This window comes from Asparagus officinalis, chromosome 9 (assembly GCF_001876935.1).
Source record: "Asparagus officinalis chromosome 9, Aspof.V1, whole genome shotgun sequence".
Taxonomy (NCBI): domain Eukaryota; kingdom Viridiplantae; phylum Streptophyta; class Magnoliopsida; order Asparagales; family Asparagaceae; genus Asparagus; species Asparagus officinalis.
Window position 1 is genome coordinate 9,268,667 of NC_033802.1, and position 13,929 is coordinate 9,282,595.

Below are 13,929 nucleotides of genomic sequence, written 5' to 3' on the forward strand. Positions count from 1 at the left end.
TTCTATATAAAAAAACCAGGAATCATATTTATTTTTTAGATTTAGATAAAAAAGCAATAATGATACACATGATTTGCAAACTTGTGAATCTGGTGTTTTCTTTCAGTATTCAAGCTACATGTGAGCAATTAAGTTAAGCTAAATGTGAGCAATTAAGCTAAATTTGCAAACTGAAGTTCAGTTGCCACTACCATCCTCTCAGTAAGCTTGGAACCCATTATTTGAAATTTTTCAATAGGATAAGATGAATCAGATAGATTCATCTTATATGAAATATTTCAATAGGACCATAAATTTAGCATGTTGGATCTTCTTTTATTTTAATTTAGCTTGAATTTCTACCTGATACGTTACGGGTGCATGCCATGAGTCGACATCCTCGCTTACCCATGCTTTAGAAAGTTTCGAGTAGTTTCTAGATTACTCATGGTTCTTTAAGCCAACAGATATTACTCTTGCAGATTCGTGTAATATATGTCGTAAATAATCTATGTAACTGATCTCTGTTCCAAGATCACCACGGACATCTAACGGATTTGTGCACTCGCAAAAATCATACTCCAAAGAGTCCGCTGTGAATGCAACAGGGGATGGAAGAAACCTTGTGGGTTTGATAGTTCTTAAATTACCAGCTCCTCCCCCATAATACTTGAAGTATTGTGGATGGAATCTTGATGAAATATATGCTGAGTAGATATAGGATTTTGTTACACCTGAAGTGCGAGTTGAATTTCTGCGACAAGAAATGAACAATATTAGCAAGTTTCTTATTACATATATTTACACAACATGATCTGAAGAAAGGAAAGATAGACATGCAGAAGTTCACCTTTAGTCCAAGGTAACAATTCTTATATTCTTACATATATTTCACTGTAGCCTGTGAAGATTGTAGAACAGGGAGTAACTTGTGATTCATTTACAACCAATCATGTTATCTTCCTGTAATTTTAACTTGCAATGTAGTAGCTTGTGATTCTTGCATATGCTTCTACAGTTAGTTTGCCTGCTATAATTTACTTGGATGAATGTGCAAGGAAGTGAAAGAAAGAACGCAATATCTGTTGTGGTTTTGCATCTGATAACTTGAAGTTTTCTGACTGCTTCTCTTTAGCAATGCTTTTCTTCTAATGTCTATTAGGTGAATATGCATATTTATGTGATATGGAAATCTTTTACCCCATAATACTCCATATGTTACAGCATAACTCACTGTCTTTTATGTCCATTTGGCCTGCTCACAAGTGTATTTTTCTCTATTTCTGGAGTTATTGAGTCTATAGACAATAGCATGACTTTAAAACAACTATTTTAGAGTCCTCCATGAACTTAATGTATCTCAGAAGGGGTAACATTATTTCTCTCTTAAAACAGCAAGTGATTTTTTCCCTCCTGAGTTATGTCATGGGCAAGAATGTATTCGTCATTTGATCTATAATTTATTCCTTGTGAGACAAGGACTGATGTTAGCCTACATAATGTATAGCTTGGAATTGTTCATTATTGCATGTTTCTGGTGAAGAACTTCAAATAGATTTTTAACATTGATACTGTGGGAACCATACATATAAATGGCTTTAGCAGAAGGTTGCATTTCTCTTTTCATAGCTCAGAATCGTTCATTATTGCATGTTTTAGGTGAAGAACTTCAAATAGATTATAATTTTTCAAATAGATTATAAATGGTTTCAGCAGAAGGTTGCATTTCTCTTTTCATTATCTTCAGTTATGATAAGAGTTGCATATGTTGAATGAAAAATATTACTTGACAACCAAACAATTTGAGACTACTACTGTTTCCTTTAGCCAAGCTATGTTTCTTGTTTACTATTGTTTACTTGACAACCAAACAATTTGAGATGAACAGTTATTGTTGAACTTACAAGTATTTTAACTATATAAATTAAGAAAAAATATATAAAGTTACACCATCACAGTATAATGTCATGAAGATTTCGGTTTAGGCTTCTTTTTTTATCTCCTTTCATATGTTGCTTTTTTATCTCTTTTCATATGTTACATGATTGATGTTATAATGTCAAAAATTGCATCTGAAAAAATTATGTTACATGATTGGGTTCTGGAATCGGAGAATCACAAATGATAGAGTTGAGTTATTTTATTTTTCAGGTTGTGATTTCGGTTGTGATTTGGGTTGTCTCTGATTTGGTTCTGGAATCGGAGAATCACAAATGATAGAGTTGAGTTATTATATTTTTCAGGCTGTGATTTCTTTCCTACAATCAAATGTTATTTTTTTGGTCATCAAAGCTACCTTGCATTGTTGATTCATCTTATATGAAATATTTCAATAGGGCCATAAATTTAGCATGTTGGCTATTCTGTATAAAATTTTGAAATAATGTAAAATGATATTGTATCAGATCAAACAAAGAATAATACAATGGATACTCAATGAAGAATGTCAGGTTTTTGTATACCACCGCCTTATGCCATTCAATTTCTGTTTATGTTTCATCCGTTAGTGAGATACACTAAGGTTTTAGGTCCCTAGGAATAGTGGGAAAGAGATGAACAGTTATTGTTGAAATTACAATTATTTTAACTATATAAATTAAGAAAAAATATATAAAGTTACACCATCACAGTATACTGTCATGAAGATTTCTCTATAGGCTTCTTTTTTTATCTCCTTGATTTCAAGAGCCTTTTGCCTATAAGATAAATGATGTTTTCATGTAAAAAAAAATTTTCTAAAAGCTAACATTGCCCTGCCTGTTATTCACAAAATTGCATCTGAAAAATTATGTTACATGATTGGTGGATTTCTACGCTTCCAAATATTGAATTGCTCCATAGAGTTCACATATCATCTTACTGTTCTCTCAATAATCCGCAGTCTGTTTTTTTTATTACTTGGAGATTGGTGACTTGGAGATAGGGGATGGACAATGGCAATGGTTCTTCCAAAAATACCCTTCACTTGCACATGTGGACACATTCAAGTCCTCATCCTTCCAACAGCATTTAATTTAGATTTTGTGTTATAATTGTTCCATGAGTCTATTTAAAAAAACCAATGCAATTCTCATTCTCTGACACAAACAAACTTATTGACACGAGAGAGTGAGAGACAAAGATGAAGAGAGTCCTATGTCTCGCATTTTGCTTGTTGACATTCAGTTTTAAAATCTATAAACCATCATAGTGCTTGCTGCAGTCATTCTTGACTATTGTTAATATCAGAGGAATATGGCTCTATGAGTAGCTTTTTTATTTTCTGTTTCATTATTAGAAATTCCTTGAATTTAGTATAACATTTGTACTTGTGCTTCCATGTTGATGAGTTGATAGTTGTATCTTTCTTGTTCATCTCTGGTTGCATTTCTTTGACATAATAGCTCGACGAAATGTCATTCATGTGAATGAAGTATGGTTCAAGATTTTTTTGGTGCTGTTGTTCATTAGGAGTGGGTTTAAATGGGTTACTTGAGTCAGATACTGCTAAGCCATCTAAAGTACAGGTCGGGTATGAATTGCTATCTTGACATGTTTATTAAAATTGTCATGTTCAAGTCAAGCTTATACAAGTTGGGTCACAATTGACCTGACCCTACCCGTTTGTACCCTGAGTAGACCCGATAAATTTTATATGTAAAACATGTTTGTAAACACTTTCAAGTATAAGTATATCAACTGAAGGAAGTAGTATATAATCTGACACTGCCTGTAACAGTAAAAGATATTGAAATCAAAACTATTACAGATCCTTTAAGAAAAAAGGTTGCAAGTTGATTCTCGTTTCAGGAATATTGATAAGTGAACTTGTTTATCATGTGATAATTACAGAACCTATATTTACTGGTTTTCTGATAAATACTCCATATGATTACTGACAACATACAAAACCATGATTTTGATGATATTTTTGATTGGTGAGTGAGTATTGAGTTTCTAATACTTTGATTATGTTTGCTCTTTATGACCACTTTGTTTTGCACTTAACTATTTTATTAAAGGTGAAATTATGTAGTTTATTAAACTGCATGCAAGTTTTCCTTAAAAAAATTTGTCTCTTTTTGCTATTATCTTTGTTCTTTTTGGTGTATAATAACTAATGCTTTAATGTACATGCGTTATGAAATGCACCAAGTACATCCCTGTCTATCTTATAAGAGAATATGTTTTCGTGACTTAACTTTTTTCTGTTGAATTTGATTCTAAACCATCATGTGCTCCCATTTCTTCAATTATACTGAGCCATTATATCTATTGTTGTGAAGTAGCTTCATATCTATACTGAGCCATTATGTGCTCCCATTATTTCTATTTTTTCTACAAATTTTGTTAATTTTTTTAATTTTCAAATGGAAATGGGTTAGTTTTTGTTTTTTCTACAAATTTTGTACATGCACACATAGCGTGCACAAGAAATATTCCTGTACTGACTTATTAGAGAACAGAAGTTTCACAAAAAAGTGTTGCCTGAACTGACTTATCAGGTAGGCTGGAATTGACAATGTCCAGCACAACCTGCACACCACCTGCTTCTGCAACAGCTCGCTTGTTGGCACGGTTATACATTACAAGATTTTGCAGCACACAAATCGCCACCACCTTCATCTCTTCTGTTGGATTATCTTCAAGAAGGTTTACTAGAGCTCGGCACGCCGAAACAGAATCTGTAGTTCAAGCAAGACCCTCATTAAAAGATCACCCAGCACAAGAGCTGCAAGCAGCCTACCCTGCTGAGATTGTGTTTGTGGGTCTACAAGATACATGGATAATGGTTGAATAGCAGAATAAGCAACTTTTCATTAGTTTAATTAGGAAGCTATGGTTATTTTTTACCCAAATTCAAAACCTTTTGTTTTCTTTTGTATAAATTTCAGATTTACAGGGTTTGGAGGTCCAGTTCATTATTAACACGTTGAAGATGTTGCCTTTCCTATTGCAAAGTTTATACAGAAAGGTGGATCTTATTTCAACTACTATATGGTGAGGATTTAATGTACTATGTATTTGTGTTTCATCGAAATACTATGTTTCACAAGTGTGACTTTTACTTACTTGCTTTTTGACTATAGTACCATGGTGGAACGAATTTTGACAAGACAGCTGGTGGTCCATTCATAGCTACAAACTATGATTATGATGCTCCAATTGATGAATATGGTCAATTAATCTTATGCACTGTTTAATAAGTATGATTAGTTTGCCATTTTCTCACTTAACACCTTTCTCTTCGAGTCACTATGCAGTAATTTTTAAATTAGGCAAATTATAGCAGTTAAGAGAAGATATGTCTCTTACCAAATACACTTTATAGGTAGATAATTTCAATGTTCACACCTATTAGGCATACACTAACACACTTTAAACATTAAACAATGTAATCTTCTTGCACTACTAACGACTACAATAGAGAATGTGCAAACACTTAAGAAATTAATAACAAATAAATAAATGTTTAATATACACTACTATATCACCAATTATGACATAAACCATTTTAATCCGGGATCACGTTTTGTCCTTGCTCTCTGTCAACTATTGAAAATTTAAACTCTTTTTCCATAGGTCTGTTAAGAGAACCAAAATCGGCCATTTGAAAGACTTGAACAAAGCAATAAAGTTCTGTGAACCTGCTTTGGCTTCTGGGAATCCTATTAGGCCATCACTTGGAAGCAATCAAGATGTAGCCTAGCTATAAACAAATATTCTTTTTGTAGAACATCCTTATAAATGGTTTACAGACTAACTCTTCATCATTCCTTGTTATAGTCTCACGTTTTCAGTTGATACTCAAATTTTAATTAAAGTAGCTTTCAATGGGATGCACTATGATCTTCCTACTTGGTCTGTTAACATCCTTCCTGACTGTAAAACCTCTGTCTTCAACAATGAAAGGGTGAGCAAAACCTTTGATTCAATGTCGTACAATTCAATAATCTCTTGTATAGTTGTATAATACAAAATTGACTTCTTAATATATAAGTTACGCATTTTGCCAATTATTTGCAAAGCTACCCTCTAAATAATCAAATTTAGTTGGAAAAAATCGAAAAATCAACTAATTAATTAGTGGAATACAGTGATAAAATGTTAAATATTTTCTTTGATATTAGGAGTATTCTTGCAAATATCTAAATTTTTGTGTGTGCATGTACTTTAGGATTTTCTAGAATACAGTTTGATGGTCTATATTTCTAGAGAAAGCCCTGATTCTAAGCTGCTGTTTCTAATATTGGTGTTGACATTTAGGATTTTCTGGAATTCAACAAGTCTCAATTACAACAATTACCTTGTTAAATTTTTGAGCCTGTTCCCTTGGGAGAAGGTGTCGGTGTTGGAATGATGAAAGAGGTTGATTCCATGGCAATGCCTGAAGGATCCACACTATTTGAGCTTGTTCAAAGTGGGATTACGTATTCTCATGCTTCAGTTGGGATCTTGCTGTAAACCTTGAACAAAGTCAAGCAATGGAGAAGAATATGATAAGCATGGCTCGTGAGGTTGAGAAACTGCGGGCTGAACTTGCCAATGCTGAAAAGAGAGCACGTGCCGCTGCAGCTGCAGCCAATCCAGGTATTATGGTTTGACTGATTTCTGTTATCAATAAATTTAGTAAATTATTCTAACTACACATTTATTTAAGCTAACCTCATACTACGGTTTCCAGTATTAGTATGTTATTCTTGTTACGCATGTATATAAGATGAAGTTTTGCATTCTCACTTCTGCTGCAGTAGACAATAAGTTGTTATCTGATTTCTTTCTTCGTGAACAAGGTTATCTTATGGTCAGTCTTGCATACATTATTCTAATTCATCCTTAATTTTGTTTTTTTAGGTGCAGCCTATGCTGAAAGTTATGCACGTAATGACATGGCATATGGAGGAAATACGTACGCTGCTGTTTATGGTTTTCATTAGGTCTGTAGTGTTTTTATATGCTACCTTTGTCTCTTGATTTAGTAATTTGCGTATCAAACTTGCTACAACATTAAGGTCATTGGTAACCAGCATAAATGGCCCTGTTGATGGATACTTCTTTCTTGAGAAAACTTTCCCCCCTTTCTTAGTTACCAATTATGCTGTTTGCAGGCTCAAAGTGGGGCAGCTGCTGGTGGTTCTCAATACGGGCTTCAGTATGGATCTAGTATGGATCTGGATTCGTGCCTCACGGCTCATATGACACCCAACAAACACATCTCAATCCTTTCTCTTAAGAAGACATAGTGGAAGCTATTCATAAATGAGAAGAACTTGACTTCATAGTAATTAACCGATGCTAGACAATTGTCTATGTTGAATATAAGGTGGTCCGTACTTGACTTGTATTTTCTTGAAAACATATTGCGCTTGCTAAACCAATTCTATTGTATTCTATCTTGAATATGGCTCATATTATTTTGTTATAGGACACAAAAGATTTAATGTTCAATCCAAATATCTCATTCATTCAATGAGGTTATTAGTGTGATTCTTAGTTCTTATATCCAAATGTATAAAAGATTTCAACTTATTCGGTTTGACGTCGTGTAAGGTCCAATGACTTTATTTTATGTCTATATGTTTGACCCATTGCTTACATTCAATAATTTAATAACAAATATTTCCCTAAATAAATTTAAAATTTTATAATAAATGATAAAAAAAATTACCACGTGCATTGCACGTGTAATCCAACTAGTTTATTGAAAACGTACAAGAAAAAAAACACCAAACATACATAGTTTATTTAAACATGCAAGAAAAAACACACCAAACATTGAAAGTTTTTGACATTTCTATTCGAAGGTTGCTCCAAATTTTTGCCAAATGTGCTCGACGATATCCTTTTTCAACTGAATGTGTTTGGCCCTATCACGTAGATCGGCTCTAGTATGAATATCCGATTCGGCTCGGGCTAGAACGTGCACTTCAAATTGTGGCAACACTTGTGTTTGGACATTGAAAGATGAGCTAGAGCTAGCACTAGCATTGTTCGATGGTTCGAAGTCAATATTTTCCCAGTTTCGCAAATATATATCCCGTTCATCCTCGACTATCATGTTATGTAAAATAATGCAAGCCCTCATTATTTTACCTAAGACCTCAATGTCCCACATTCTAGCGGGCTGGCGAATAATAGCAAATCGTGCTTGGAGAACCCCAAATGCGCGTTCCACATCCTTCCTACATGATTCTTGTTGTTTGGCAAACAACTGCGCTTTGTTGCCTTGGGGCAATTGAATTGATTGGACAAAGACAGGCCATTTCGGATATATTCCATCTGCAAGATAGTAAGCACGATTGTATTGTCGCCCATTGACAATGAAATTCACCTCCGGGGCTTCACCGGACTCAATATCGTCAAATACCGGTGACCTATCTAGTACATTAATGTCGTTCAATGTACCTGGCAAACCAAAAAAAGCATGCCATATCCATAAATCAAAAGATGCCACTGCCTCAAGGATAACTGTTGTCGTCCCCTTGTGTCCACTAGTAAACTGCCATTGCCAAGCCTTAGGACAATTCTTCCATTGCCAGTGCATGCAGTTGTAATTTGGGAGAAAGTTTAAGTTAACTGAAGGATCCATGAAGGATGTTGAAGATGGAAGAAGAAGAAAAAAATGAGAGGGTGAGAATGTGGAAGTTGGTAATATAAGGAATGAAGTGAGTAAAAACTTGATTTTTTTTTTGTGTCCAAATAAATAAACTCAAGCTCTATTTATAGACCTTGAAAAATAAAAAATAAGGGTGAAAAAAATAATTAATTTAGAGCAATTATTGATATAAAAAAAGTCATTTAAATAATGGAAGAAAGAAAAACAAAAGAAAAACAAAAAAAAAACAAAAGACATTCTCTTTTGTGAACATGGACACGCGCCTGTGTCCATCTCAATGTCCCAGCTTCGCTGACGTGGCGCAAGGAGATTGAAGTAATGCATTTTTTGTTATTTTTTTAAGGCAGCTGCTGACAAGCCGTACCCTTGGAGTAAATTAACCGGTAGGCAAATTTTGCTTTTTCTCTCTCCTACTTTTCATTTGCCTACCCAATTGTTAGCCATTGCACCAAATAACATACCCAATTGTTAGCCATTGGAGATGGTCTTAGTCCCTTACATCATACCTATTTTGATGTTGTTCCCTCAAATCTCCATATTTTGCTATGGTTAGTTGGTGTTAAAAATAAAAGGGAATATTCCGTTAACTAATAAACAGTTATGTCCTTCATAACAAAATCCAAGCCCACACCTAATGAACCCGAACTCATTGGGGAAAAACTCAATCTCATCTTCATCTTTCCTCCACGGTAAAGTTATGGGCTTTTATTTTAAGTGTCTCTGAATGTCTATTGACACTCTAATATCTTCATCATTTTGGTTCCATCATATATACTTCACAGTCATTCTCTCAGAGAAAAATATACTAACATAACCAGAGTTGCGTGTTTTTAATTGAAAAGTTAACAGAGAGACCAATATAAACAACTTACTGCAAATTACGGGATCAATACAAAATTTGCAAAATAGATATGATTTAAGGGACTCATATGAAAACCCCATAATATTATCATTAATAAAAGGAAAAATTTGCAAAACAGACCTTTTTGGCCAACAGGCCAAAAAGAGGTCCATTTGGAAAACAGACCATTCGAAACAGGACTAGTAGTCTCGTATGTTTCGAATGGTCTGTTTTGCAAAATCTACCTCTTTTTGACCTGTTGGCCAAAAAGATGTCAGTTTTGCTAAATATTTAGCAAAACGGTCTGTTTTGCTAAATATTTAGCAAAATAGGTCTATTTTGCAAATTTCTTCTTAATAAAATTAATTTATGACCGTTTTATGAGCAAAACCTAATTCAGGTTTTCTCGATACTAGTCTCCTAAATCTTTTAATATTTTGATTTGTCCCTAGTCTTGATATTTTGAAATCAGTACATCGAATCTTCAAGTATTTTGACATAGTACCCTAAATCTTCATATTTTGAAATTAGCCCCCCAAACTTTTTAAATGTTTTGAAATCAGCCCTTCTAGTTTCCAATTGGTGAAGGTTAAGGAACTAATTTGAAAATGCTCAAATGATTTGAGGGACTAATTCAAAATATCGAGTTTTGGTGGACTACTTTTAAAATACTTAAAGATTTAGTGGACCGCTTTAGAATATGAAGATTTGACGGACCACTTTCAAACGCATGAGGGGTTAGTCTTGGAAAACCCCAATAATTTATGCAATATTTTTCTTAGTCCCTCAAAACTTAAAAAGTGCATATTAGTTCCTTAAATCATATAGATTCTTGCAAAATTGTCCTTTAAGTTAATTCACACTAGATTTTAGGGGAATATTCCATCAAATCTAACAACTAGAGGTAAATTGACCATTTGCCCCTCTATTATGTTCCCCACTCCTTTTCTTTAGGGATAATTTAAATTCAGTATCTACTAGAAAAACCCAAATTCACTTGGGCTCTTATTCTTCAATGGTAAGAAAAGAACCATAACCCAAAGTTGAACTACATAAAGATTCGAAACATTAGAGAAAGGGGCGGTTTGGTGATTGTTGTTGGTTTAGGAGTTAATCCAACCATAATTAGATTTTTTTTAACTGAAATATCAACTGAGGGACCATTTTGCTGGACTTATAGGATTGAAGGTCTGATATGTAATTACTACAGATGTTAAGGAGCAGGGACTAAAAAACCTAGATATTATATTAGAGTTTTGTCTTAATGATGTTAAGTCTCAAATACTATTAGAAATTTGTCCTGATATAGTTAATGATATTGTATGAGAATGAAAATGTCCAAATACATCATGTGTGCATCAGGTGCAACATTCGTTTATTGAGTCAGGAGTGGAGCTAGATACAAGTTTTGGCTTGGTTTGGTCTCACCAAACTTTTGGAATTTGCGTATATACAGCGGTCGTATATAACTAATTTACATATTTATACATACAATAATTAGCTGGCCTTCTTTAAAATATGGCTTAACTACACTTAAATACCCTATAAATTCTCATACTTCTCATATATATACCCGTACTTGTTTTTGGCGGCACGTATGTACTCTAAATATTTTAGATTTACATTTTCATACCTTAGGTTATGCGAACGTGGGAATTCCGTTAGGAAATTCTCATGTGGCACACGCTAATTGTAGAATTTTTTTAATTACTTTTAAACTTATCATAATTCTTTTTTAGCAAACCCCAATTATATTTTAAAATAGTATTTTGATCATTTTAACAATAAATTAAAAATTATTAAGATTTAAATTCTATTAAAATTATTATGTGAGTGTTGCACAAAATTTTTTGGGGGAAGGTGTCTAATATTTGCGTAATTGAGGATATTAAAGTAAAAAATTTGAACTTTAGGGTGGATATAATGCATAATTGAGGGTATTGAAACTTTGGGTTGTATAAGTTGCATCATTGAGGGTATTAAAGTGCAAATTTAAGCTTTGGGGTGTATAAGTTGCATGGTTGAGGGCATCGAAGTGCAAATTTAAAAAACTTTGGGGTGTATAAGTGCTGTAAAAAAGAAGTGAGGATACATAAATGCAAACTAGGAGAAACTATATACTTATGTTAACTAAGCCTAAAAAAATCCCAAAAATAATTGAGCTAATTGATTATTACCCATATACTTATGTTTCGTGGATTCTTAGACCGCCCAAGATAAAATTCTTAGCTCCGCCACCGTCGAGAATACTAGAATGTTGTTATCCTTGGTTAACAATTGTTGACAGTTTGCTATAGGCGAAATGGGAAAGGATTTTGGAGAACATACAGAATGGGAATGATTTTGTGATTCGGTTTACAATTAACAAAGATTAAGTGTAAGGAGTAATCTAATGAGTTCTAATGATTTTGGCATTATGTATATATAAATAAAGAATGGAAAGATAAATTGAAAGTTTTATAGATGTGAGGGTTATATAGATAATTTATTGGAAATTTGATCTATGGACCATGCTGAATTCAAATAAGCTTATTAAAAAGATATTAAAAATAGTTAATTTACTAGTCCAATATAGTTCATGAATAGGAATTAGTATTCTGAAAGCAGATCAAAATAAGTGCTCTCAAAACAAGATGGCAGTTAATTAGTTTACAAAAGCTGTTTCTTTTTTTCTTTTTTGGTAATCCAGTCAGCTAAAATGTTAGATTAGCCAAAAAAGTTACATATGTTTAACAGTTTAGCTAAAAAGTGATGTCGATGATAATTTAGTCTAAAAAATGATAAATACGATGACAAATGGCCATTTTCGGTGCGAGAGACAATTTTTAAACTAAAAATTGAGTGATTTTCTACATATAGATCTCTTATTCTCTCATGTTTTTTATTGGATTAACCCCAAATTTTTTTTTGAATTTGTTACTAAGAAAACCTCTCTTCCCACAATCTTTTCCTTCCTCCTTCCACCATCTCTTCCATTCTTTTCTCTTCCAATCCCCAACTTTTATTCCTCTCTCCCACTCATTCTCCATCATTTCACATATTCACTCTTAATTTCTCATTTTCACCATCTCCTTCATTCTCTTCCCCTCCCAATCCCCAACCTCCCCTCCACCCTCCCGCTCCCTCTCCCTCCTTGCCCCGCTCACTCCCTCTTCACACTTTAATCATTTTAAAAAATTCAACCACCTCCTCTTCCTCTCTTAGACCTAACATTAAACATTCTATCAAACACTCAACTTCCTTCTCCTATTCGTATCTCTCACTCCTTCTCTTTCTTTCTCAGACGCAACATTAAACATTATGCTCGAAGGGAGAGAGAGAGAGAGAGAAAGGAGAAAAAAAACAAAGAAGAGAAATAAGGTAAGAAGAGGTGGGCTTGAAGAAAGAGAGAAATATGGAAGTAATATGGAGGATATGAGAAAGGAGGGAGAAAGAAAGTGGGAGAAAGGATAGGAGGTTGAGGATCGGGATGAGAAAAGAATGAAGGAGATTGTTAGAAGGAGGAGGGAGGAGATGGTAGAAAGTGGGGAAGAGAGAGATTTTTCTTATTGCATAGTTTTGAACTTGAGGAGATAAATCTCAAAATATAAGAGAGTAAGGGGTCTATATGAAAAAATCGGTTAATTTTTTACTTAAAATTTATCTTCTGTATCAGAAATGTCCATTTGTCATCGCATTTATCATATTTTAGAGCCTGTTTGGATTTGTAATGGGTGAAGGGAAGTTATGGGAAACTAGGTGAGAGAATGGAAGAGAAGGGAAGGGAAGGGAGTTCCCTTCCTTTTGGTTACACCCCAATTTGAGGGGTAATAAATTTTAGGGCTTGTTTGGATTGAGGGGAATAAGGGTGAAGGGAAGTTAGGGAATCATTCACCTCCATTCATCTTGTTTGGGAACATTTAGGAGGTGAAGTTATTCACCCTAGTTCCCCTTGGTTCACCCCCTAATAGTATAAAATTTGTTACCCCCTAAATTGGGGTGTAACCAAGGAGAAGGGAACTCCCTTCCCTTCCCTTCCATTCTCTCACCTAGTTTCCCTTAACTTCCTTTCACCCCCTACAAATCCAAACAGGCTCTTATACTATTAGGAGGTGAACCAAGGGGAACTAGGGTGAATAACTTCGCCTCCTAAATGTTCCCAAACAAGGTGAATGGAGGTGAATGGTTCCCCTAACTTCCCTTCACCCTTATTCCTCTCAATCCAAACAAGCCCTTAGGCTAAATTATCCCTGACGTCACTTTTTTAAAATAAACCGGTAAATGAGTGTCACTTTTTAGACTAATCTGTTATTTTAACCTAATCTAGTCTGGGGCCGAACTTAAGATTGTGAGAGCCGAGAGCTATATTAAAACCTCTCAATCATGGTGGATTTGTCTTTATTTTTCAAAACAAGTGATGAAAACAGTTGAGGAAACTAATACCCAAATCAAATACCAAAAATCAACATAAAAGCCGACAACAACCTAAAAGACATGAATATCCAACTCCTAAAATTCCCAAAAAAAATGGAAA

General features: G+C 34.0%; 1 protein-coding gene across 1 annotated transcript; it reads right to left on the bottom strand.

Moving 5' to 3' along the window:
• On the bottom strand, positions 7,754 to 8,548 carry LOC109823172. The gene has a single exon (XM_020389458.1). It carries the CDS (start codon positions 8,546 to 8,548, stop codon positions 7,754 to 7,756), a length of 795 nt encoding a protein of 264 aa, XP_020245047.1.